General features: G+C 38.4%; 1 protein-coding gene across 1 annotated transcript in view; it reads right to left on the bottom strand.

Moving 5' to 3' along the window:
• The window catches only part of NSF (N-ethylmaleimide sensitive factor, vesicle fusing ATPase), a 147,794-nt gene that overhangs the window by 33,008 nt on the left and 88,218 nt on the right, over positions 1-26,568 (bottom strand). The window contains exons 10-15 of the mRNA XM_026512581.4: positions 24,682-24,847; positions 23,237-23,311; positions 22,646-22,833; positions 14,519-14,614; positions 12,228-12,384; positions 9,227-9,360 (exon numbers count right to left, since the gene is read on the bottom strand). Of these exons, the coding sequence (XP_026368366.1) occupies positions 9,227-9,360; positions 12,228-12,384; positions 14,519-14,614; positions 22,646-22,833; positions 23,237-23,311; positions 24,682-24,847 (816 nt within the window). The remainder of the gene's footprint in view (positions 1-9,226; positions 9,361-12,227; positions 12,385-14,518; positions 14,615-22,645; positions 22,834-23,236; positions 23,312-24,681; positions 24,848-26,568) is intronic.

The raw sequence follows: 26,568 nt of genomic DNA, 5'->3' as shown, positions 1-26,568 counted from the left end.
GTGTTCCAAGCAGAGCACACCGAATATTAGGAGGCTCAGAGCGAGAAAATTCAGGAGCACTGCAGGAACTGACATATGGTCAATAAGAATTAAAATGAAGAGGTCTTAGTGTGGTATGCATAGGGAATGGTAGGTGAGCGATGAAGCAGAAGAGGTGACAGAAGGGCCTGGACATGGAGGGTCTTAAAAATTTCATACCAGTTGAAATTTTATTATAAAGGCAATAAAAAGCCTCTAAAGGATTTTAAATAATGGACCACCATGTCAAGTTCATGATTTAGAAACATTTTTCTGGCTACTATATAGAAAAGCATCAGAGGGGAGTAATCATTGTTTAATACTATAGAACTCCAGGTGAAAGCTAATGGTGGTCTGGAAGTGGGAAGGGGAGTAGGTGTTCCGATAAATGGATGGATTCTAGAGATATTTAGAAGGCAGAACTGAAAGGACTTGGTGATGAATAGTTGTGGTAATGAGGAAGAAACTAGAGTGGAGGGTTCTTTCTGGTTTGGCTACTGAAATAGAGGACAGAGGAGAAGCTGGTTTGGGGATGGATCATGAGTACATGTAAAGACCAGCGAAATAGGAGCCCTTTACCTCTCCCTGCACCACCCTCCCTCCCGCCCCACAAAGGGAAGAAAAATAGGACATTTATTTCAACCTCTTGATACATAATGATCAAGCTTTGAGTTGGTGAATCCAAGACAGGAGAAAAGTTTAGAAGCAGTTTCACAGTAGTTCTTGGCTATGTTTTTTTTTTTTGAAGACTGGACCAAGAGAGCAGTCAATGTGGTATCCTATGAACTCTGGTGATGTCAAAGAGTCACTGAAAATACACTTGCTCTTCAAATCATTTTTCAGAATTCTACTAAAGGCTCTGATGCAAGCATATAGCTCCGTCTGTCAGGCTGGACTAGCGTGGATTGGAGTCAGAGGGGCCCAGGATATTTGCAGTACTCTATTTTTCCCAAGTCAGCCCTTCTCCCTTCTCAAGAACAGTATAGAGCTTACTCAGCTACAGGAACCTTACTCAGGACATTGCTGGGGTCAAAACTGATGATAAACTGTACACTGTCTCACCAGTGTATCTCAGATACTGTGTTCACGAAGCCTTACAGATCACTTCATAGCTGACTGCATGATTTACCTATAAGACTTGAGAAGAAAAGTACCTATGGCAGTCATTTAATGTAGGTTTGTTTTTTTTTTTTTACAGACAGCTCTTAATGTACTAATTACTATCATGAGGAGAGGAGCACTCAGGGCTAACTCTCTTAACAACCTACTAACCATGACAAAGGCTGTGCAATTCCAGTTGTAACTTGACCAGTTTCAGTTGACCTGAAACTCCTTTGGGTGGCAACTCTGCTCTAATTTAAACACACACACCCCTTTCACTTCTTCCACACATAATTCTTTGCCTTACCTAGTCACTAATGTAATACAAAGTCACCACTTCTCTGGATCCTTGTTTTCGGCCTAGTCTCCTCAGCCCCTTCCATTCCTCGCCCCCTGGTCCAGGCCCCAGCACAACGTTCACTAAGAAGACAGATTTGACTGGCAAGTACATGCAATTCACTGCCAGGTGAACATCTAAGTGAGAGATTTACAGAGTGAGCTGGGAAGTTCTACCACAACTTTAGGTAGATAAACCCAAAAAAGGAGGAGATGGACCAGAAAGAAAGCTGCAGAAAAAAAGTAGAATTGTACAAACTGCCCACTCGAACTGAAGTGCCAAACTTGCCCCTGCTAACAGCACCTGGCAGACACAGTGCCTGCTCCAGATCGAATGACGCCGAGCGCCAGGGAGGCAGGTGGGCTGCAGCTGGGGCTAGTGGCTGTATGTCAAAAACTCTTTAAAAATAAATTTAAATTCAGGGGCGCCTGGGTGGCACAGCGGTTGAGCGTCTGCCTTCGGCTCAGGGCGTGATCTCAGTGTTCTGGGATCGAGCCCCACATCAGGCTCCTCTGCTATGAGCCTGCTTCTTCCTCTCCCACTCCCCCTGCTTGTGTTCCCTCTCTCGCTGGCTGTCTCTATCTCTGTCAAATAAATAAATAAAATCTTTAAAAAAAAAAAAAAATAAATAAATAAATAAATTTAAATTCAGATCCTCTCAATTAGTACTACGAATGTATGACACTTAAAGCCTTTTCTTGGAGAGGTTATCAGTTGGGGATCAGAGAAACAGTTATCACGCAAACCAGGACACCTGAAAGGGGGGCACTGTTAATAATCATGCTGAATTAACAGGTAAAAACCAGGATTGCTCAAAGCAAATCAGAATGTCTGGTCATCCTAGTTTTATCAGGCTGTTTCCTGAGAGCAGGTAAAATTATCAGTATATGTAGTCTTCGAGGCCGGGGAGAAGTCTGAAAATCTGAAGAACCGAAGAAAGAAAAAGTGTGTGAAAGAGTGGCATCAGTCAACACGGACGTAATGAGAGGTCTATTCTAGAAGATGAATAGTAGCTCTAGAGAGCAGAGAATCCCACAGTCTACTTCTGCTCTCTGGTACCAACCCTCTTGTGGGCAAAGTAGGTACGAGGTCCTAAGACACAAACCAGTGTGAGGAGCTGGGCTGAAGGCAAGAACGTGCTGCATGCGCTATGCAAGCCGGAGGACAGGGAGGCGCGGGGCAGGTCTGAATACCGTCCCCGAGGACCCTGCAAGCGCTCTCGGCACCGAGCCCACTCCTGGAATCTACAGACGAGCGAGGAGCCACCTGTGTGGAGGGGAGGGGCGGCAGCTGCCGATTCTGGAGTCTCCATGAGTACAAATGGGAACACGCCAACATTAGCTCCATGTTAATCCCAGCCTTTCAGAATCACAAACCACAGCAAAGCGTGTTCTAAGTGGATTCCGTCCCCCATTTTCTATCACCTCATTAGTGCTCTGAGGTAAGTGAAGCCAAATTCTCTGGTTCTTCTGGGGCTGAAGAGTTCATCTCAATTCTGAAGTGGTTGGCGTGAAGTACCTAGTTAGTAGGAATCTGATGACAGTAGGAATCTGATGACTTAGAAAAATCCCTAATGCAGTAAATCTGTCAGCAATTAGTTGAAAGCCTACCCTAATCATATTTGGTAGCATATAAAAACGTAAATGAGCAAATTCAAATCGGTGCTATCAGTAATAATCTCTAGTTTCTAAAAATAACTTGGGAGTAGACCAAGCAAACATTAGCTGTCTTCTAATGAAACTGCCTCAGGAAGTGGACCTAAACTTTTGGCAAAGCACTAAAGCTTCCTGGAATGACCTTAAAATCCCTCATTTGTTCTCCCTGCTTTTCAGGAAAAATTCTTACATTTTTTACATAACACAAACCACAGAGTGGGGTATTCTTAATAATATAAAAAGTCACAAGGTCTTAAAGTTCTACTAAAGGCTGCACCGTCCTCCTTTGTGTGCCCAAGAGAAACAAACGCCAAGAGACAAAGTGTATTAAACAAAACAACAACATGCGCCCACCCCCCAGCCGTACGGGGACCTGTAGTCACTTCCGGAGTGCCCACTTCTCTCAGTTAATACGTGCACAAACTTCGACAAATCAGCTACATGATATATTAGGATGTTAACCAAAAACATCCAAATTCTGTTGCTTAGTAACTGCTGTCAAAAGATCCAATTTCCAGCTCTGCTCTTTGTATGGACTAAACCATGAAAAGAGGAGGATTAGGCACCATGATTCTGTTCTGTACAGACTACAATTTGCAGTGGGATTTACAGGAGGATATTCAAAGAAGATTATTTCCTTCTTGCAAAGCTAGTGGAAAGGAAAATTTCTTCCATTAATTTTCAGTCCTTTAAAAACAAGACTATATTATGTTATTAACGGGTATAGTTTTATAAGTCACTGATATTCCTACTTAATTTTGTTCAATTTAGTCACGTCAGGTTGTTCTATTTCCTCTCTGTACTGATTGTGCACTCAGAAAGCATCAAGATTAGGTAATTAGTTAAAATCAAACTCTACTGTTCTGTTCTTTTGTTCATTTAATGCCACTAACAGAATGAGTAAAATAGATTTTTAAAAAATATAGATGTGAATATGGATAAAGGAACTAAAATTTAAAAACAGAACGGAGTTGGGAAACAAACATAAAATGGGGGAGAAGAAGATCTGTAAACCCTTCAAACATCTTAATGGAACATATGGTATCTCCGCCCACCCCCTCCAACGTGAGGATAATGGCAGTGTTGAGGAGTTTATCCATGGAGAAAGGATTTATTAAGCAAATTACGAGAAGTACAAGGTAGAATTTAAATTAATTGAAAATAAACTACTTTCGTGTATTTTTAGCATCATCCATATGTGAACAAGAAGCAACAGCTTAATTACAATTAAATCTAAGATACTCACTAAAGCAAGCTGAATGACCCTCTCTACTAACAAAAACTCTTACCTCTTGGTTTAAGTAATAAAATGGTATATAAAGATGTTCTATGAATCAATGAATCAGACCACCTCAATTTAAGAAAAATTAATGTGTTAAATTGTATGAAATTACAATATTTCTGAGTTTCACAAACTATTGCCATTATAAAACACTTAAAAAATCTTTTAACTTGAGCACTTCATTATTAAAATGTAGCTGAAGAAATAATTTTAAATGCTAATCTTTTACCTCTCAAATTGGCAAAAAATATTTTAATTAATTGTTAAAGATGTTATTTTTAAGTAATGTTTACACCCAACATGGAGCTTGAACCCACAACCCCGAGATCAAGAGGCACACGCTCCATCGACTCAGCCAGCCAGGCAGCCTGGCAAAAAAAAAAAAATATTTTAATAAAATCAAATGTGGGTGAGAGCCCAAGGCAATGGACACTCACATGATGGGGCTACAAGTGTAAATTGGTACAACTTTTTGAAGAGGTGGACTTTATAAATCAGCAGTATTTTTACATAAGAGTTTTGATACCAATCTTTATCAAAAATCTTCAAAATATTAATGTTTTTACTTCAGCAATCCCAATTCTGAGAATTTATCCTAAGGAAATAACCAGAAATGTATATACAGTAATAATGATATGTAAAAATAACCTCTACACTTTATTGAGCACATATGATATCCCAAGGCACTGCATGATACTTTACATAGATTATCATCTCACTTAATTCTGAATATTATCTTCATTTCATAGGCAACAAAACAGAGGCTTATAGGTTAAGTGACTATAAGACCTGGTAAGTGTGGTGGAGCTGGGATTCAAAGGCAGATCTATTCGAAACCTAAGCCCAAGTTCTCAGCCATTAAAATGTGATGCTACTCTTAAAAAATCTAGTAAGACAATGGGGAGTAGTGATTTCCCTAGTTTGGTGGTTCTACAGAATATTATTTTTAATTGTGAAAAAACCTGGAAACAAACTAAACATCCAGCAAAATGGGTTTAAATGAATATTGTACATCTATTAACATACTACTGAGATACATTTTAATGACACTGAAAAAAGAGCCATAATGTATTAAGTGAAAAAAAGCAGGTTTAAAACAGTATGTCCAGGGGCGCCTGGGTGGCTCAGTTGTTGAGCGTCTGCCTTCGGCTCAGGGCGTGATCCCAGCGTTCTAGGATCGAGCCCCACATCAGGCTCCTTCGCTGGGAGCCTGCTTCTTCCTCTCCCACTCCCCCTGCTTGTGTTCCCTCTCTCGCTGGCTGGCTTTCTCTGTGAAATAAATAAATAAAATCTAACAAAAAAACAAAACAAAACAAAACAAAAAACAGTATGTCCAGTGTGATCCCCAATAAACAATGTGTGTGTGTGTGTGTGTGTGTGTGTGTGTGTGTGTGTGTGTGTGATTATAGGAGAAAATTGAAGGACAAATATGGACTCCTTTTTTTTTTCTTCTGTGCTCTTTTCTGTATTTTCTAAATTATTTTTGTGATTAGAAAAGCTGCATCACTGGGGAGGAGCAGCACTTAAAAGAAAAAAAATGTCTTTTCAGAACTGATAAAAAATTATAGATTATTTGTGCTCTGAAAAAAAAGAAAGAAAGAAAGAAAATATCTTCCCATCCTAACACTAAAAATGAAGGGAAGAGAACAGCAGTGGGAGGTAGACAAGAAGTACTGAGGAATGGCATTTATATTTCATTTTCAAAAGCAGCCTGGAAGACTTAGCACCTTTAGACTGGTTTGAGCCCGCAGGCTTTTGTCAACCTATCATTAGGCAACAATGTGAAAACTATTTGCAGGGAAAGATTTTGCAATATTTTTAATATATTTCTAAGACACCTATGCTTCATTTTTTGTTCCTGTACTTTAGTTACAGGGAATGACTTTTTTTTTTTTTTCCCCAGAGAAAACAAAAAAGTCTAATATGAATTTATTATACTGGTGACATGGAAATAATTTTTGTAACTTTAAGGGTGTATGGATGATCCAGACAGTGAATCATGAATCGAAACAATTTTGAATAAGCTTGTATAGACACTTATTTTTCTATTCCTTAGCCTTCCACTCATCTAAAACTCTACCTTGAAAGGCTTTAACAATTTAAAGATTAAATCATAAGTTATTAAGCCATTAATTTAACCATTTAAGCCTCTAAACCCAGCACATATTACCTTCCCCCCTCAAGTCAATTTGCAAGAGATTAAAATAATAAAAATGATAATATCTCACACTTACAAAGCAGCTTTGATCTGCAGGAGCCTAAAGTGCTTTTTTAAAACTTTATAGAAAAACTAGGACCATTCCACCCACATCTCAGAGTACATCTGAGGTAGAAGCTGGCAGCTGGTGAAAAGCACTGGAGTAATTTACCATCTGCAAAGGAGACGACTACTTTTGAACAAATACAAGGACTAGATGGAGTTAGGGAAATGCGAACAGAATTAGCTGTGCAATTAAACGCTACATTCAATGGCCACGGATTCCAAGGGCTATTATTTAAAGTTTGACCAGAGGAAGTTGTTTAGGTTTCCTTTAGAGGGGAAAAAAACAAAAAAGAAAAGCCACCCCCACCTACATTAGGGAAGTTTCTGGTTCTAGTGATTCTGTCTAGATTTTCCCCAGAAGGAGAGATACTACTGGTTTCACCTCAGACACAGAATAAACGGACTATGATATTTAAGTTCTTTTTCTGTCTGGCAACATTTCCCTCTCTTTCACACCCAACTTCAAAGACTTTTATATATGATATTTATCTTTTTAAAAAGATTTTGTTTATTTTGAGAGAGTGAGTAAGAGAGAGAGCACGAGCAAGGGGAGGGGCAGAGGGAGAGAGAGAGGGATAAGCAGACTCCCCACTGGGCAGGGAGCCCGACACAGAACCCAGGGATCATGACCTTGGCCAAAGGCAGACGCTTAACCAACTGAGCCACCCAGGCGTCCCACAGAATATTTATCTTGATGGTACAGGCAAGAATCCTGGTTCCAGCTCTGCCCCTTGCATCCATTTCAAGAATGCTACAGGAACAATCTTCTGCCATCTGCACAAACAAGAAGCTAACTTCTCAAACTTACATTTTTTTGGAGTCTGCTTCTTTTAAAATATTATCTTTCCTCCAGTCTTTTCTCTTAAAAAAACCTAAAGTAACTGTATCCTCTATCTCTAAAAATTGGGGTCCTAGGAGCAAGGTTAAAGAACTCTGGAGCTGGGGCACCTGGGTGGCTCAGTTGTTAAAGTGTCTGCCTTAGGCTCGGGGCGTGATCCCAGGGTCCTGGGATCGAGCCCCACGTCAGGCTCCATGCTCCACTGGGAAGGCTGCTTCTTCCTCTCCCACTCCTGGTGCTTGTGTTCCCTCTCTCGCTGGCTGTCTCTCTCTGTCAAATAAATAAATAAAATCTTAAAAAAAAAAACTCCGGAGCTGTCTTTATTAGGCAGCACCCCAATTCTCAAAGCTCTTTTCTCCGATTCTGATTTTCCCACATCTCTTTAACTAACAGTCAGTTCACACCTATGAAAGATCAAGCATGAAAAATCAGATTTAAGTAAAAGAAATACTTCAACTAGATATAAAAAAATAACTTCTTCACTGCCTGGGAGTATACCAAATCAGAATATCAGTGGGAACACAGGCTGCCAAGTGACATGAAACAGTCATTATGTCTTCATCAGTGACTTTTTTTAAAGAGTAGCCACTTACTATCCTAGAAGCCATAAATGGCACTTGCTTGAATGTAAGAGAGATGGACCGGGCGGTCTTAGAGTCCTTACAGCTCTAGGATTCTATTCTATGTGGCTCTAACTTTCACTGATGGTTTAAAGCAGCTGCATTAAGAAGGTGACAAATGGCACTCAGAGAAACGAAGAAGGATGAGGGCTGCATTAAGTTGCCAAGCAGACTCTGACTGTCCTAACAGACCACCATCCCTTTGTAGGGGTTTTGAAAATATCTTTCCAATGATGTACTTCTGTTCTTTCCCAAACTACATAGTCAACCTAATTGACTATGTGTGATTTTGTACACTGATTAAAAAAAAAATCCTAAATGAATTTGTGTGATTTTGTACACTGATTAAAAAAAAAATCCTAAATGAATTTGTGTGATTTTGTACACTGATTAAAAAAAAAATCCTAAATGAATTTGCTCCACTTGACTCAAATACTTCTTTTTTTAAGATTTTATTTATTTGAGAGAGAGAAAGAGAGGGAGAGAAAGTGAACAAGGGAGGAGCAAAGGGAGAGGTACAAGCAGACTCTGCGCAGAGCACAGAGCCCAATAGGGCTCAATCCCAGGACCCTGAGGTCATGACCTAAGCAGAACTCAAGAGTGGGATGCTTAACTGACTGAGCCACCCAAGCGCCCCTCTACTCAAATACTTTTAACTTGATCTTTCTTTCAATCAAGTCAATACAAACTTAGGAAATGAAAATTAACTGTAATATGTATTAAACAAAACATAATTTGGGGGCGCTTAGGTGGCTCTGTTGGTTAAGCATCTGCCTTCGGCTCAGGTCATGGTCTCAGAGTCCTGAGATTGAGCCCCAAATCGGGCTGCCTGTTCAGCGGGGAGTCTCTCTCTCTCAAACAAATAAATAAAATCTTAAAAAAGCCCTCATAATTTGGAAGATAAATGCTAGTAAGACTGCATTACAAAGTTAAATCTACCTAAAACAGTCACTGTTTCCCCCCAAATTCTGCTGATAATTGAGCTCACTTGAGAACATGGTTGCTATGGCTTTTACAGATCTACATGTACGAAGATAGATATACAGGTACATGTGTACACACGCGTATCTAAGAGAGATAGGAGAGTAAAATGAAAGTAAAAATCTTGATACCTTCTTCATGGCCTGACACTTGGCTGTCTCAGAAAAGCCAATCATCTTATCAGGAGAACAGATCTTGATGAAGGGGAAGTTGGATTCCTCTGCAATCTTCGCTGCTAAAGCAGTCTTCCCACTATGAGGAGGGCCTGCGTAAAGATAGGAGCAAGTCAGGGGAAAAAAGCCAACCTAAGCAAAGGGGAATAAAACAAGTTTAAACGTTTACCCACAATGTACTGAGGTCTCAACTAGTTGCTCATTAACATTTCCTGACACAGTTTCATAGCAGACATGTTTTCTCTTATTTATTAGCAACTAAACTTAATGAACTGATTAGCATTTCTCAAAGGTATGATGAAATACATTCCTTCTTTCTTTCTCACAGTCTTAATCTTTCAAACTTCTGGCTAAATATATAAAATGCAGGGGTTTTGTTTCTTAAAAAAAAAAAGAATGCATTCAAAAAGAAAGAATGCATATCTGTACTCATGTTATTAGTTCCATCAAATCATATGTCTAACAAAAAAATATGATCTTATATGTCTAACAAAAAAATATGATCTTCTTAGGAGATGACATCGGGACAGGGAAAAACTGCCTTACAGAAGCAAATGTGACTTAAAAAGCTAAAATTTTAAAGATTTAGTTAGGCCTTCTCATAAAGGCAACCAAATCTATAAACTTAACTGTCTTTGGACATCTCCTCTTTCCCTTCTGTGAAATGGAAGATGTGTCCCTCTTCCATCCATAAACCAACAAATTCTTCCTTCCCATCTTCTCGGGAGCCTGACCCTGACTGTATCTTCTTCCCCATCTGTTCCACGTCTTCCTCTTCCCTACAGTCTGTCCAACAGCATTCTGGCATGCTTTAATCTACCTAACAGTTTAATAAACAGAGCAAAAAACTCTTCCTGGACTCACACCCCTCAACACCACTCCTTCTTCTCCCTTCAAAATGGAAATACTCAAAATAATTATCTACACTGGCCACCTTCACTTTCCATCTTCCTCCATCCTCAAACAAACACTCTGGCTTCCATTGCCATTACATGGAACAGGATCCCATGCGGGTCACCGATGACCTCCATGTCACCAAATCCAACAGACACTTTCTCTGTTGGCTTCTTAGGAATATTTGATACAATGGATAACTCCTCTTCTAAAAAACACTTCTCTTGACTTCTGCAATAGCTCCTTCTCTTTCTCTCCCTCTTACCTCTTGCTCAGTCTCCTTTGTCAACTCTTCCTGCTCTACTTGGTTTTTAAATGTTGACACACCTCAGAGATCAGTTCTAGGCCCCCTTTCCTTTTCAACTTATACCCCTTCTGTAAGCCACCTCACCCAACTCCCATGGATTCAACAACAACTCATGAATGTTACTGCCAGCCACACCTCTCTTCTGCACCCACATATCCAATAGGCTGCTCAACATTTCCAATTCAATTATCCAACTGGAACCTCAAACTCAACATATCCAAAACTGAACTCATAATCTTTCTTCCTGAAATCTGCTTCTCCACTAGTGTTCCCAATCTTACTAAACTGCACCATTTACCAGGCCGTGTATACTAGAAACCTGGCGATTGTATTTGATAACTCTTCCCCATATTCAATATAGTTACTTAATACTTCTAAGTTTAGCTTCCCCATCTACCAAATAGGCCTAACAGAAGCATCTGCCCTCAGAAGACTGAAGTGGGGTTTAAAGAAGACAATAAGTGTAAAGTGCCAGTAGAGCGACTAGAAAGTAACAGTTCAAAGAATGTTGGCTTAATTATGATTAATCATTAATAATCATAATGAAGTCTCTTTTATTCTCTCTCCTACATATTTCTCAAAATGGTCTACTTATCTCCATCTCCACTACCCTATGTTACTTTAAATCACAATCAGCTCTCATTAAGATGCATTAATACAACTGCTTCTAACCATTGGTTTATCCTGTATCTTTTCTGACCCTCTAATCTATTCTCTACCACAAAGCAGTTGTGAGGTTTTGAAAATACAAATCTTATCATGTCGCTTCACTGCTTAAAACCCTACAAATGGCTTCCATTGCCCCTCAGACACAGACTGAATCTTTACTATGGTCTACAAGGCTGTGTACGAACCGGCTCCTGTCTACTTCTTCAGTTTCATGGCTAGCCAACATCCCTTTCTGTTTCAATCCCCTTCCCACCCAGGTCTTTTTCACATGCCGATCCCTCTACCTAGAACATCTTCCCCAATTACTTTGCTGGGCCAGCTTTTCCTCATCCTTCAGGCCTTGGCTTAATATGTTTCAGGAGGCCCTCACTCCCAGACTTCAGAAGGAGTTAGGTTCCTCTGTCATGTGGACTCACCAAACCTTTCCGTGGTACTAATCATAACTATAAACAAGTAACTAGTGAATAGAATGTCCTTGCCTTTCTGTCTACTTGGTAAAATCCTAACTAATCCTTCAAAGTCTACATTAAACACCACCTTTAGCTTTCTTTGATCATCCCTGGGCAAAATGACTGGCATTCACACACACCTTTACACATATATACTGTAGTTAAGAATTTGTTTACATGTCTTTTTTTGTGACCAGACTGAATTCTGTGAATGTCTTTGTATCCCCAGCAACCAGTTCAATGCCTAAAACATTTTACTCAATGAATACTTACTTCATTGAATCAAGTACTTTGTGCTATCATACAGTCTGTTACGTAACATAGCACTCAGTGAATATTTATTTAATTGACTCAAGTACTCTATGGTAGCACATAGTCAATTAAGTGACAGAAATTTAGATACGATTCCACAAGAAAACTTGTTGCTATCATTCATTAGTAACATTCTACCCCAAGAAAATTTTAATTTATGCACAATATTGGCACATAGACTGGATTACTATTTTTAGATCATGAATAGATTTAGAACGGAAAATAATTCGTTTTTCTGGAATGTGCTAAATAACTTTGTAAAAGTATTTTTTGTGTTTTGTGTTTTTTTTTTTTTAACTTTGAATGCCATCTCCTCATACTTTCTCACCTTCCAGAAGGACGCTAACCAGTGGTGTGCGGTCACTATTTTTAGTCTGCTGAACCAGCAGCTCCCCATCTTCTAGAACTCGTGTAACTGGATCACCCCATTTGATAATACCATTCATAATGTAACTTGCATAATCCTCTTGGTTTGTGCCAAATGCCTATGGAGGAAAAGGATAATTTAAAGCATTTTGAGTGTTAGTATAAAAATTAAAATACTTAAAGGTATAAAAGATGAGTAATAATTCCTACACACTAAAAGTGTTGAGCAATATCCCATATTCATGTAAAAAGCTTGAAAAGCAAATAAAACCAAAAATAAAAAACCCATTATTTTATAATTTCTCATTTAACCTTTGACCCAGTGGTGGGAGAGTGACTTTGGGTGACTTAATAGAAAAAAACATAGATTCTAGGGTCAGATTCTACAAGAGCCCAAGCCCTCATGATCCCTGAGAAAGGGTAGTTTCAATGTGCTTATTTCTGTAAGGAGTACGTTGGTTGTGGCCTTCTGTTAAGAACAAAGAGAAAAAGAGGTTATGGACTTAGAAGCAGTTGGCTCAGCAGACAGAGATACTATCCTCACACTGACTGCAGGGGTCTCGGATTAAAATGGGAAATGAAATGGTAATGAGAAGATCTCGTCCACATCGGCTTGGTAGCAGGGGACATAGGACATAAGTTAAATGGCACCAAGGTAAGCCTAGGTTTGTCAACACAAAATTTAGAATGAGGTAGAAAGGAGAAGCTATACTGAAAGACTGAAGTATGAGAAAAAGGAAATAAAAGCAATTACTATATAATAATCTTATGTGTGTTCATTACATATTAGAGCTTAAATCACATCCCTCTTCATTTTCAGCTTCAGCTTTCACATTGTAACTCCCATCAAACCAGCTCCCAAGAGGAGTCAGTGATGTTAGTACTTAGTGACTTAATTGAATTGTGTTTTCATAAGGTTCACAAGTAAAGAAATGAGTAGGAAAACAACCGAACGTAATCTAAGGGTCACATATCTTGAGAATTTCAAATTTCAAAAAATTATCACATCCTTCAAAAAGTCAGTTTTTCATTACCCAACATATGGAATGATTTTAACATTAGAACTTGAGCCTCACAGAAAGTCATTATCTGTAATACTGTCTCTTAACAGTATAAGGTGGTCTCATTACTGTGTTACTTTGCCACCAAATCACTTGCAGACCACCCTCTCGTCCTTGCACACACTTCTGATTCCTGAATACAGAAGAAAGATATCATTCCCTCTTCTGGATACGGGACACTGAATGGCCCTGTATAAAGTTATAAAGGGCCTAGGAAACACTGGTTGAATGGCTACTGTAGGAAATATGTGGACTGGCTGGCTTTTGTCTGTAATGATTCCAAGTACATGCTCCAAGCCTCACGGCAGCAGCAGCAACAAGATACCTGAACCAGGAAGGGGTGACCCTCCCTGGCTAACCAAATGTAGGAGTCTTCCTTACTTATTCTGTCATTTTATTTTCTGTTTTATACCCCAGGCCTGTGCAATAAATAAAAGTAAATTATTAATTACTTGACTAAGTTATCTTAGTTTACCCTTCCTGGTAACAAATTATTTGTCATTAAAAAATTCTTGCGATAAATCAGTTAGGCCAGGCTCTAATACTTTTGGTAATTATTACAGATGGCAGCAGCAAAAGATTAAATCATTTCCATTACTTGATAACTTTTGAAAGTAATTATTTTATATTTAAAAGTCACAATAATCATAAAGTAGACAGGGCTAAAACAAACTAATTTTTGTCTTTAAAGGAGATACTTGCAACAAATAATTATTGTCAAGAATATATAAGGAACTTATGCAGACCAAATAAAAATAAAGAATAAACAATACAACAGAAAAATAGGCAAAAGACACAAATAGCATTTCACAGAAGACACTCATATGGCCAATAAACATATGGAAAGATGCTTAACTTTATAAATAATCAGTGATGTACAAATCAAGATCAAAATTAAATCTCATTTTACATCCGACTGAATGGCAAAAATTAACTCTGACAATACCAAGTGTTATGAGATGGCGATCTCCCTATCATGAGAAATAATGTCAATTAAGTCCTGATAAATTACCCAGCCACCAGCATTAATGCGCAAATGTTTCTCATACTGGACACTTCCAATATTGAGATTTCCTGATTTTTAAAAATATGTATGATATAACCTTACAGAATATTGAGTAAAATGGCATTTACTTTTCTCTTGAATTACGATTATTTTTTGGCTTATCCATCACTCAATATCCATACTCACTGGTTTGATATCATTCTCCAAAGAAGCAAGAAAGTCTCCTCTTGTCACCTGCAGGCTCTCTGCTTTCTCCATGTCCACTTCCACCTTAGTACTGGCCTAATTAGAAATGATAACAAAATGTAAGGACTTCCAAGATGTAAGAATATTTTCAGTCTAAGAATGTAATACCTGAGGACTTAAAAGGCGTCTATTCACAGACAAAAAACCTCTCTCTCAAATTCACAAACATAACCTTTGCCTGAGCAATTCCACTTCTAGGAATTTATCTCATGAATATAACCACAAATGCATGCAAAGTTATATATATCAGGATATCTATTAGAGTAATTTGTAATAATAGAAGATTAGAAGCAAATTAAAAGTCTAGCAAGAGGGTACCAGTTAAGTAAATTATGATGCATTTGTACCAAAGAATGCTAGATAGCTCCCCCCCTCCCCAAATAAGGCACGAGGAGGAGAAAATACATTCAGAGGGTCTCTAAGAACAGTGGTTCTCATCCTTGGCTGCATACCAGCATAACCTCTAGAGCCTTTAAAGATATACAGAAGCCCAGCCCCACTCCCTTCAGGATTTTGATCTGACAGGTCCAACAAGGGTCCATACACTTATATTTTCATAAAGTGCCACAGGTGATTCTGATGCTCAAGTAGGTTTGTGAACCATGATTCTAGAAGACCAAGGTCCTACAACTTTGATTTGTAGCCATACTCTGTGGTTGAGAATCTATGTGCCAGCTCCAAATATTCTGCTTACTGCACCTGGAGCTAACACTTAGAACAGACATCTGGAGAAGCATCAAGGCCTTTATCAGCACTTGGAGCTGCCTGGACCTGATGAGTGATTAGATACCAACACATTTTTTTAATGCGACTGGGCTCACTCCCAATAGCACAAGGCAAGTGAGCCTAATTTCTAAATGGCACTACTTTTTTTTTAAAGACGGTATCTTCCAAAAAAATCTGACTGTAACACAAAAGTATGTTAAGCAATATCAACCTTCCATTGATTATTATAAAATATGACTCATTTTCCTTTAGAAACAGGTTGTTGAGACAAATGAAATGACAAACATTTTGTAAAAAGTCAGCCTTATGGGATAAAAGGAACTATGTCAGGAAACTCGCTCAAGATGGCAAACAGAACATATTTATTTATCTCCCTTCCTGCCCCAAATTCCATGAAATGACAAAGTGAAAGAGAAAGGTTAAAAAGCATGGACGATATACACAGAAATTTAACACTGACCCAAGAGGAGTCTCAGAAGGAGAGAAGAGAAAGGATGATAGAGAAAAAACAATAAGATGGAAGAAAAAATGTTTTCCACTGCTGAAAAAAGGAGTGTCTTTGCAGCTTAAAAGGTTCAATGAGTGCCAATGAGGATGAGTGAAAAAACCCCACATCTGTCTAGACACACTGTTGTAAATTATCAGAACACTAAAGGTAAAGAGGAAGTCCTTGAACGTTTTTGGGAGACAAAAACAAGTTACCTGCACAGAAACCAGAATAAAACTGGTGCATCTCTCACCAGCAACACTAGAAACTAGAAGACAATGTAACTAGAAGACAATTTAACTAAAGGCGGTCTTCAAAAATACATCCAGCTCTCTCCCCTGGAAAATGATTCTCACATGCACTCGGGGAGGAATAGGCAAACACTTCCACAACAGTATTACTTACTGTTCCAGGCACCAGAGACATATCAGAATATAAAACTGACAGGGTTCCTGTTCTCATGGATCTTACATTTTAAATTATGCTATAATATTCTAGCATATTGTGCATTTGTCCAAAATAATGAAGACTTAATATATACGGACATGGAAAGCTATCCAAGATACACTGTCAAGTAAAAAATATAAACTGCAGTATAATTCCACTGATTTTTTTCTTAAAAAGCACATATATATGAATGTAAATGTAAGGAAAACACACTATAAAGATATAACTTAAATGTTGGCACCTCTGGAGAGGGAAAGAGAAGGGGTATTAGAAACAGCCTTTCTCACTTTTCCCTCCATCACTTGGCATCCTTGAATCATCTACAAAGAGAATGTATTCATACATGACTTCTATATTTTTAAAAAGAAAGTAACAAATAATATTTAAGTAGATATAATAATAGATTCTACTTAAATACAGAGAACAATGAGCATTTAAATTATTAATAGGGTCTTCATCAACACATACTAGGCATTTGATAAATATTAACCACATCTGGGGGACTTGGGTGGCTCAGTCGGTTGAGCATCCGACTCTTGGTTTTGGCTTGGGTCATGATCTTGGGATCATGGGATTGAGTCCCACATCAGGCTCCATGCGTGGCATGGGTTCTGCTTGAGAGATACTCTCTCCCTCCCCAACTCATGCTCTCTCAAACAAATAAATAAAACCTTAAAAAAAATATTACCCACATTTATTTGACATTTCTAAGTAAAAGAAAGGAAATGGTATTACAAGAAACAAGCACTTCCATGAAAAAATGCTCAGTGCTCAGTTCATAATATATAAATCTCTACAGTGCTTTATAGTTTTGTTTCGTTTTTAAGATTTTATTTATTTGAGAGCGAAAGACAGCAAGCACGAGCCAGACGGCGTGTGGTAGAGGGACAGAGGGAAAGAGAGAAGCAGGCTCAACGCTGAGCAGGGAGCCCAATGCAGGACTCGATCCCAGGACCCTTGGATCATGACCTGAGCCAAAGGCAGACACTTAACCAACTGAGCCACCCAGGCACCCCAGTGCTCTATAGCTTATAAAGTATGTTCATATACATTACTCATTTCATCATACCCATTATCTCATTTTATCCTTATACAAACCTGGAAGTTTTCTTAAATTAAAGGTAGGATAATTCAACTAAGGGTAGATATAAGATTTCCTTCCTAGGTAATCTTATATAAACGTTTTAACTCTGATTAAAACTTTTTGACACATCTTAAAGGATTCTACAAGGTGTTAACTTTCAGGTCAAAGTGAAGAAGGAGCTCTGACAGAATCATGTTAAAGCCCCAATGAAGCCTCCAGCCTCATTCCCAATGTCCCCTCTGTATATAGCCCTGAGCTTCTACTACGATGTTTTGTGTTTTGATTTCCTCTGCTGGTGAAAGTGAACTCAAATGATAGATACATATAGCAATGTGAGGGGAAAATCTTAACTTCTGACATTTGACAAAAAAATAGGATAGATTTCAGGACTGAAGCTGTGTGAAACTTGTCTTTTCACTATTAAGAAGGGACTTACCAATGAGTTAAAAGTGAATTAAAATGGCTGGGGGAGAGTTATTGTAAGACAAGTTGTTAGGCATGCCAGGAATTGTAGAACTTACCTAACTGTAAATAATCAATATTCTAATTATAAATTATTCCTGCCTATTCATTAAGTTTTCTAAGGCCTTCTCCTAACTTTTACTATTTTATCAAAATTGGTAAAATCTAATTTTAAAATATTCTACAATTCTGAATTTTTACTCATTCAGAAAACCTTTTCTCATTTGTCTGAATTACTGTGATTTTTTCCTGCATTTTATTTATAACAGCTAATCAATAGAGAAGAGGCTACATCTTTCAGCTTATACCTGCAGAAACTAATAAACTTGTATTTCAACACTAGCAAATATCGAGTGGTCACCCTTAAATTTCATAACCTTTTAAATCTGACCTTTCAAAGTTCTTATCATTCCTCTTAAATTACGGGTAGAATGACCTTAATCAATCAAAATTCTACAGAAAGCAAGAAATGATTTTATTGAAATTCTGCAAGCGTAAATCAGAGCTCGGATTCCGGGGCAGAATGTCTGTGTGCTGTGTGGATGAGCACGTCCTCAATGTACTTCCTTACAACCCATTAGAGCAGAAGAAACTTGGGTTATGACTCTTTTCTACCTGAAGCAGAAATTCCTTTCAAGAAAAAAACAACCAAACGTCACATGAATTTCAGTTGACCACAAACATGGGTTCAAGTACAAATGACATGAACATCAGGTGTTTGTGACCGGATTTTCTCCCTGTTTCAGAAAACTTGAAAAAAACAAACCAAACACAGTCTAACCGGGAAGACTTGTTTAGTTGAATCTACCTGACTTGTTATTTAAGCCTAAATCTTTTGAAAAGGATGCAAAATAAAACCAATTATGACTTTTTATAATACAAAGACAGGACTTTAGAACCAAGAGCCGAATGCTGTGGATGTGTTAAAGTTGTATATCAACTCCAGATCATAAGCTTCAGATTAAATACTCACTCACCAATCACTACTAGTAAAGCTACGAACATCTGCAACAATGGAAATATGACGACTGTATGCCTTTTGTTCAGCTGAGGAGTCTCGTTGGGAAAACAGTGTTTCAAGATCTTTGACAACACAGATTTTTAAAAACACAGAAAAGAAAATAAATGTTCACATAATTTCTTCTTGGGGGTGAGGGTTGGTGTCCTATAAATCCTTTTCTTCCCTGAAGTGCCTAAATAGTCCCTTGTATTAGATATTCCATAGATACTGAAAGAAAATAAAAGCTCTTTGGTATAAAAGATATTGATCCCAAGTCAATATGCATTACCTTAAGTTTAAAAGTAACCACCTGGGAAAAGTGAGGGCAAGAATACCAACTATTTGTACTACTTCTTACTTGCAAATCTGAAGGGTAACATATTCTGTACAGTGGTAGCAAACATTTACAATGGAAAAAATTATAACTTATTTAATTATATTTATATTATATTTATTATATTATTTATTATAATTAATTATAATAGTCAACAAATTCAGAAACTCAGGCATTGGAAAGGATATATATGGTGTGCTCTCAAATTAGCCAGTAATAATAAAAATGGAAACAATTAGCATTTATATACCTTATAAGGCACTTCCATATATAGTATTTGATTTGATTTTCAAAAAACCCTGATGAGGTAAGTAGTTATTTCCCCTTGACAGAAATAAAAAAGTCAGGGATGCCTGGGTGGCTCAGTTGGTTAAGCGTCTGCCTTCGGCTCAGGTCATGATCCCAGGGTCCTGGGACTGAGCCCTGTGTCGGACTCCCTGCTCGAGGGGAGCCTGCTTCTCCCCGACCCCCCAGCTCATGCTCTCTCTCTCTCAAATAAATTTTTTAAATCTTAAGGAAAAAAAAAAGAAATAAAAAAGTGAAAAAAGTGTAATGCACAGCCACACCTTCGGACTACAAAATCTGTGATCTTTCCACCATTGCTCATTGCTTTGTGTGTAGATAAACTCAATATATACTTAAAGAAAGTACGTTTCTTAGTGAGAGAATGGCTTAGAATGACATTTTGGGATAGGACTATTGTGGTAAAAATGACAAGTGACTAGGAGAAAAATCCAGTGGCCACTGCACATGAAAACTTTGGTAATACACCAGTCACTGTGGATTATACAAAGATGCACTGATGTGGTCTGAGATGTGGATTATACCAAAATGATGAAAGGTCTGGGAACAATTCTCACATCATTTACACAATTTTTCTTGAAGTTGCCATCACTTCTAAGGCATTTCTTATGGCAAGGAGAAAGGATGAATGAATGGATGGATGGATGGATGGATGGACGGATCCAGTCTATAAAGGACCCAATACTGTATTCCCACACTATCCTGACCTTTGGCATTTCTGAGCTAGAACAAAGTCACTTCTACTACGTAGGGAAGAGCTTGATTCAGAATACATACATGGGTATGGGTAGAGCTTGATTCAGAATAAATACATAAGCTTACTAATTTTAGAAACACTTACCAAACACCTGCTGTGTTCTCAGTATTTAGACCTATTTGGGGCACGGTGGGATATTCAGACACGAATAAGATAGGGACTTAAAGTCTAGAACAGGCGTTGACAAACTTTTTCTGTAAAGAATGAGGTAGTAACTATTTTAGGCTTTGTGGGCCAAGCAGTCCTTGTTCCAAATACTCAACTCTACCACTGTAGCATGAAAACAGCCACTGCCAACACACACATAAATGGGTATGTTCCCCAAAAACTTTATTTATAAAAATTGGTGGTGAACTGGATACGGCCCATGGGCCACAGTTTGCTGATCCTTGGGTTAGAACCAGTGACAGGATGTTGCCAACTCCACTCCCCTCAATACTCCACTCGACACAGCTGCCAGAGTGAGCTTATGTTTTAACACTATGTCGCTGCTATTCTTAAAACGCTTCAATGGCTTAGCACTACTCCAGGAAAAAAGTCCATACTTCTTAGCACAATATAAAAGGCTCTTTGTGCTCCACTCCCTGCTTTAGTCTCCTGACTTATTCCCCACAATGTCTCTCTCTACCTCCCCTCCCCTACCTTTTATGCTGAAGCGATACTGAATTACCCTAACATGCCATGCTATTTTGTGTCTCTGTTCCTTTGCCTTCTACCTAAAATGTCCTACCCCACCAAGACATGCATTCACCCAGAAATGTCTCAGTGAAGCATCCTCTCACCCCACGAGTTGGCCACATCTGACACCTTCTCACTTCCTTACGTCTCCTGTCCTTTCTGTTACTGAATGTGGAGATTAAAACTACGGGCTGCTCAGGGTAGGTGGTTTCTTTCAGGTGTAGCACTAGCTGCCAGCACAGCGTCTGGCATAGAGCAGGTGCTGAACACGTCTACTGGGAACCGAAGTGAACCCAAAGTACCACAGGTGATACATCACTATTTCAAGAAGGAAGACAAGACATCCTTCTTGAAGGAGACAATCAGAAAAGGTTTGAAGAAAGTGGTGGCATATGAACTAGGTATTAAAGAGATAAGTAAACATAGAGGGTAAAGACTTCCGCAAAAGCAGAGAAGTAACAAAATAAATTAACGTCTGATGACCAATGAGTATTTCAGTTTGGCTAAAGTATGGAGAATAACTGGGAACACATTTGGACAGGCCAGTTTAGGGTCAGATCTAGAGGACCGTAAGGATCAGGCTAAGAAGTCTGTACTTTGTTCCGAAAGTTTCTGTAGGGTAGAATAGTGTGAAACAGGAAGACTGATCAAACAGAAAGTGGGTAGAAACTGAAGGACACTGCCAAGATATAAGTGACAAAAGTTGGCAAATGACTTGATGTAGGACACAGGAGAGTGGCAGGAATTAATGATATTCCTGAAGTTTTAAGCCTGGGAAATTGGTATAAACAGGAAAATAGGAACAGTAAGGAAAGCAGTAAAAAAGAAAAAAAAAAAAAGACAGTGAATTTGGTTTTGGATATTAAATTTGAGACCTGATAAACCATTGAGGTAGAGGTATTTTGTGTAAATTTGAAAGTGGGAGAAAGAAACTTTCAAGAGACAAGACATAAATCTGGGAGTCATCCATCTACCTCTGAAGAGGAGAAGGGATGGTAAAGATTCAAAAGCACTTTATCAACATAAAAGTATCCTGGTATGTCTTCCTACCATAGTATCAATAACATTAGTGTACTAATTTACAAACATATCTATCCACCTGACTCTAAATTCCTTGAGGGGAGAGGTCACAGTTTATCATCTTTGTGTCTCCAGTTTAATACTCAGAAAACAGCAGGTATTCAGTGTGTGTGCTGAACGACGCAGCCCCCACAATTCAAGCATCATAGAAAACCCAACTTCTATGACATGTTACAACTCAACACAGTACAAAGATTAAAAATTAAATTCTTCAAGGGCGCCTGGGTGGCTCAGTCGGTTAAGTGACTGCCTCAGCTCAGGTCATGATCCTGGAGTCCCAGGATCGAGTCCTGCATCAGGCTCCCTGCTTGGTGGGGAGTCTGCTTCTCCCTCTGACCTCCCCCCCTCATGCGCTCTCTCTCTCTCTCAAATAAATAAATAAAATCTTTAAAAAAAAAATTCCTTTGGAAACTTCCTTTAAAAAAAAAAATTAAATTCCTCCAACTCTTCAACTTCACACGTTTCTATCAGACGGCGGCAAACCGAGGCAGGTGTGTCAGCAGTGACCGTGGGGCAGACGCCAGCATCATCCACTTCCTGCCACCCTGACACTTTGGCAGCTGACAATTCCTATTCCTTTTACCAGGTCTCTTCTCTGTCAAAAGTCAGCACTACCATAGCCCTTGCATGTTTGAAAGGAAAGAGACAGAACACGGACACAGCATTTACAGAGCTGCAGACCCCGAACGTGTTAGGTGATCTTCCTGACCTTGATGTGTCGGTTCATAGCAGTGGACTGTGCCGCCCGCACCAGCCCCTCCAGTTCGGCACCGCTGAAATTCTTGGTCTCCACAGCCAGTTCTTTAATGTCTACATCGGCAGAGAGTAACTGATGCCCTCTCATCCTTGCTGTGTGGATATGAAGGATCTGTAGTCGACCTTTCTCATCTGGTAAGCCTGGTAAAATTGAAAATAAAATAGAAATTACAATCATCCTAATGCTGTTCTTTTTTTTTAAAGATTTTATTTATTTATTTGACAGAGAGAGAGACAGGCAGTGAGAGAGGGAACACAAGCAGAGGGAATGGGAGAGGAAGAAGCAGGCTCCCAGCAGAGGAGCCTGATGTGGGGCTCGATCCCAGAATGCCGGGATCACGTCCTGAGCCAAAGGCAGACGCTTAACAACTGAGCCACCCAGGTGCCCCATCCTAATGCTTTTCTTATAGGTACTTAGGTAGGTAAACATGAGCTCCTCATGATACATAACTTTTCTAACCGATGTTAAGTTATAGGACTCTGCTCTTACTCATGAACTCTACACACACACACCCCTCCCCCAACCAGTGACAGACCTGCTTACCTATCTCCATTTTAACTTCCAGTCTTCCGGGTCGAAGGAGAGCCTCATCTATCAGATCTGGTCTGTTGGTCATTCCTAAACACAGATTTCAAAACAAAACAACAAAAGTTCAAAAATAAGATAAAATGTCCCTTCAAGGGCACATGCACCCCAATGTTCATAGCAGCAATGTCCACAACAGCCAAACTGTGGAAGGAGCCGAGATGCCCTTCAACAGATGAATGGATAAAGAATATGTAGTCCATATATACAATGGAAATATTACCCAGCCGTCAGAAAGGATGAATACCCCCCATCTGCATCGACATGGATGGAACTGGAAGGGATTACGCTAAGTGAAATAAGTCAAGCAGAAAAAGACAATTATCATATGGTTTCACTTACATGTGGAACATAAGGAATAGCATTGAGGACATGAGGAGGAGGAAGGGAAAAATGAAGGGGGGGGAATCAGAGGGGGAGATGAACCATGAGAGACTATGGACTACAGGAAACAAACAGGGTTTCAGAGGGTAGGGGGTGGGGGATGGGTTAGACCAGTGATGGGTATTAAGGAGGGCACGTATTGCAATGAGCACTGGGTGTTCTACACAAACAATGAGTCATGGAACACTACATCAAAAACTAATGATGTACTGTATGGTGACTAACACAACATAATAAATAAATAAATAAATAAATAAATAAATAGTCCCTTCACTACATGTACAAATAGTAATTTCTCAAACAAGCTAAGATATATTATAAAGGTCAAACAGAAAACCAATTATTCTCAAATAAAAATATCATTTGTTCTTGATCTGTTCTAATGGAAACCCCTGAAGACTCTGCTTTAGTATTTCGCCATACTGCCAATGGAATATAAATGTAATGAAATCTTCAAATATTTAAAAAGAGAAGATAAAGTTCAGAGAGGCTAAGCAGCTGTCAAAGTGAGAGAGGGACAATGTGAATGTGATCTGCCCAACCCCAAAATCCCTCTCCTTTTTTGTAGGCCAATGGTTTTCAATGTTCATAAATAACAGAAGTTTTGTTTTGTTTTTTTAAAGTCATCTTAAGAGAACCTCAGTACATGTAACAGTTAAAAGAAGTTATAATTGGGATACATGATCTGAAGCTCACTCACAGACCCTGAGGCACCTCTGAGGGCCCCTGGAGGCCTATAGGACGCAATTTGAAAACCACTGCATTACACTGTGCTGCCTTTTTCATCTTTGAGCTATGAGCATACACCCATGAGTCACTAAAACCCATCTTTTATTTGTCTTATTAAGGCCAGACATTAAAATAGGTACTTAAGATTCTTCAATATCACTTGATACTAATTTGGAAACATGGGCAACACAGTATTAACTACAACCTACACAGATCTTAATTCAGAACCTATGTGTCTAATGTTTTGAAATCATAGAACTTCTGTTGGTTTTTTTTTTAAGTAAACATACCGATGACTAAGATGTTGTTCAGTTGCTCTACCCCATCAATTTTGGACAGCAACTGGTTGACAACAGTGTCATGAACTCCGGTACTACCAGCCATGCTCCCTCTCTGCTTGCAGATGGCATCAATTTCATCAAAGATGATTATGTGCAAACCGCTGTTGGCACCAAGCTAGCAAGGCAAGAAATTAGAGTCAAGGTCATAATTTGAATATATTACTAAACAAACTAGTCAACAAAAGCAAAACAAAGCCATCATGGATTGATTTTGCTCCATTTTGACTAATAAGTACAGCAGGTGTACTCATGGCTCCTACCCTCTCAAACGTATTGGAACTGCATTCTCAGAACTCTGCAAACTGAAAAGGCATTCCAGAACCTCATACTTAACAGCCATAAAACAAAAATACACATTATACATTAATGAATGTGAAGAGTCCATCAAATAATAATCTGTTCATTGACATGCATTTCTTATCTCACTACTGGAAAGAAGAGCTCAGAATTATCAGATGCCTGTCTTAAGTCAGTGAATGGCAACTCCCTCCCATTTTCCGTGAGTTTTGGTGAGAGAACTGTCCGAGTTGCAGCAGGTTTAATGTTTGTTTGTCATATTATATAACTAAACAGCAACTCTACCCGGAGGTCGACTGGGAAGTGGGCAGATGACGGAAGGAGGTGAACATGATTCACATTTGGTTATATCACATGAAAACCAAGTACTTCCTAACTGTAAAGTGAGAACAGAGACATGGTTTATAGAAAGAATAGTCAAGGGGGTGCTATTTCTTCTGCATAGTGATTTGAGTTTACTTAATAAAGAGTCATCATTACAAGAAAATAGTTTATGTATTGTAAACTTTTAACAGATGCAAATACTTTCAAATGCTAATAATTCATTAGGTTAACATGGACCTTCTAACAATTATATTCAAGTACTTAAGTCTCTTATTATAGGAACCTAAGAAGGAAGTGCACTCCATAAATTTTCTTTTCTTTTTCTAAACAACAACAACAAAAAACACCAGGGATTAACAAAATAGGTGAAAATGAACATAACTAACAAATGGATAATATAAATGATAGGCATAATGAGATTCAGGATTAAATATGGTTGGTGTTCATTAACCTCTGGTAAGGATAGAATCTTTTTTTTTTTTTTAAGAGTTGGGGTTTTTTTACTTTGTTATAAAAGCATTAGATGTTAACTGAGCAAAAGTTGAAAAGCAAATGGAAATAAGTTAAAAATAAGCTATGTTATATCATACCTATGATATATACTATATAATACCTAAAGATAAATGCTGTTAACATTCTGTGGATTTATTTCTATATTTTAAATTTATTTTAATTAAAAAATTGGTAACTCACTGCATCTTGTATGCTCTTGAACATTATTCTTTGAAAACTATTTAAAATTGTTATTTTTGTTTCTATTTGCAAAAAACATGATCGTTATAAAGAAAATGTGGAAAAATACTTAAAAATGTAAAGAAATCACAATCATCCAAAATTCAACTAGCTACGAATAACTCATAGTATTAATTAGGTCCTGTGTAGGTAGTTTGTATCCCTTTTTTCAGTACGGATATTATCTTCAGCCCTTCACATGGCTATAAATACAACTACATAATTTTTAATGGCTCCATAATATTTCATTGTATGACTGGTTGCACAGAGAACTCCCCTAACTTCACATTAATTCCTTCCTGTCAGACATTTAATAATTTCTAAGTTTTGAGTATTATGTATGTTGTTACAACAAACATTTTTTTAAGATTTTTATTTTTAAGTAATCACTATACCCAACATGGGACTTGAACTCACGACCCAGAGATCGAGTCACATGCTCTGACTGAGCCAGCGAGGCGCTCCATAATAAACATTTTGTAC

The sequence above is a fragment of the Ursus arctos genome, unplaced genomic scaffold (assembly GCF_023065955.2).
Source record: "Ursus arctos isolate Adak ecotype North America unplaced genomic scaffold, UrsArc2.0 scaffold_24, whole genome shotgun sequence".
In the NCBI taxonomy this organism is placed as follows: domain Eukaryota; kingdom Metazoa; phylum Chordata; class Mammalia; order Carnivora; family Ursidae; genus Ursus; species Ursus arctos.
This window is presented reverse-complemented; position numbering and strand designations above follow the sequence as displayed.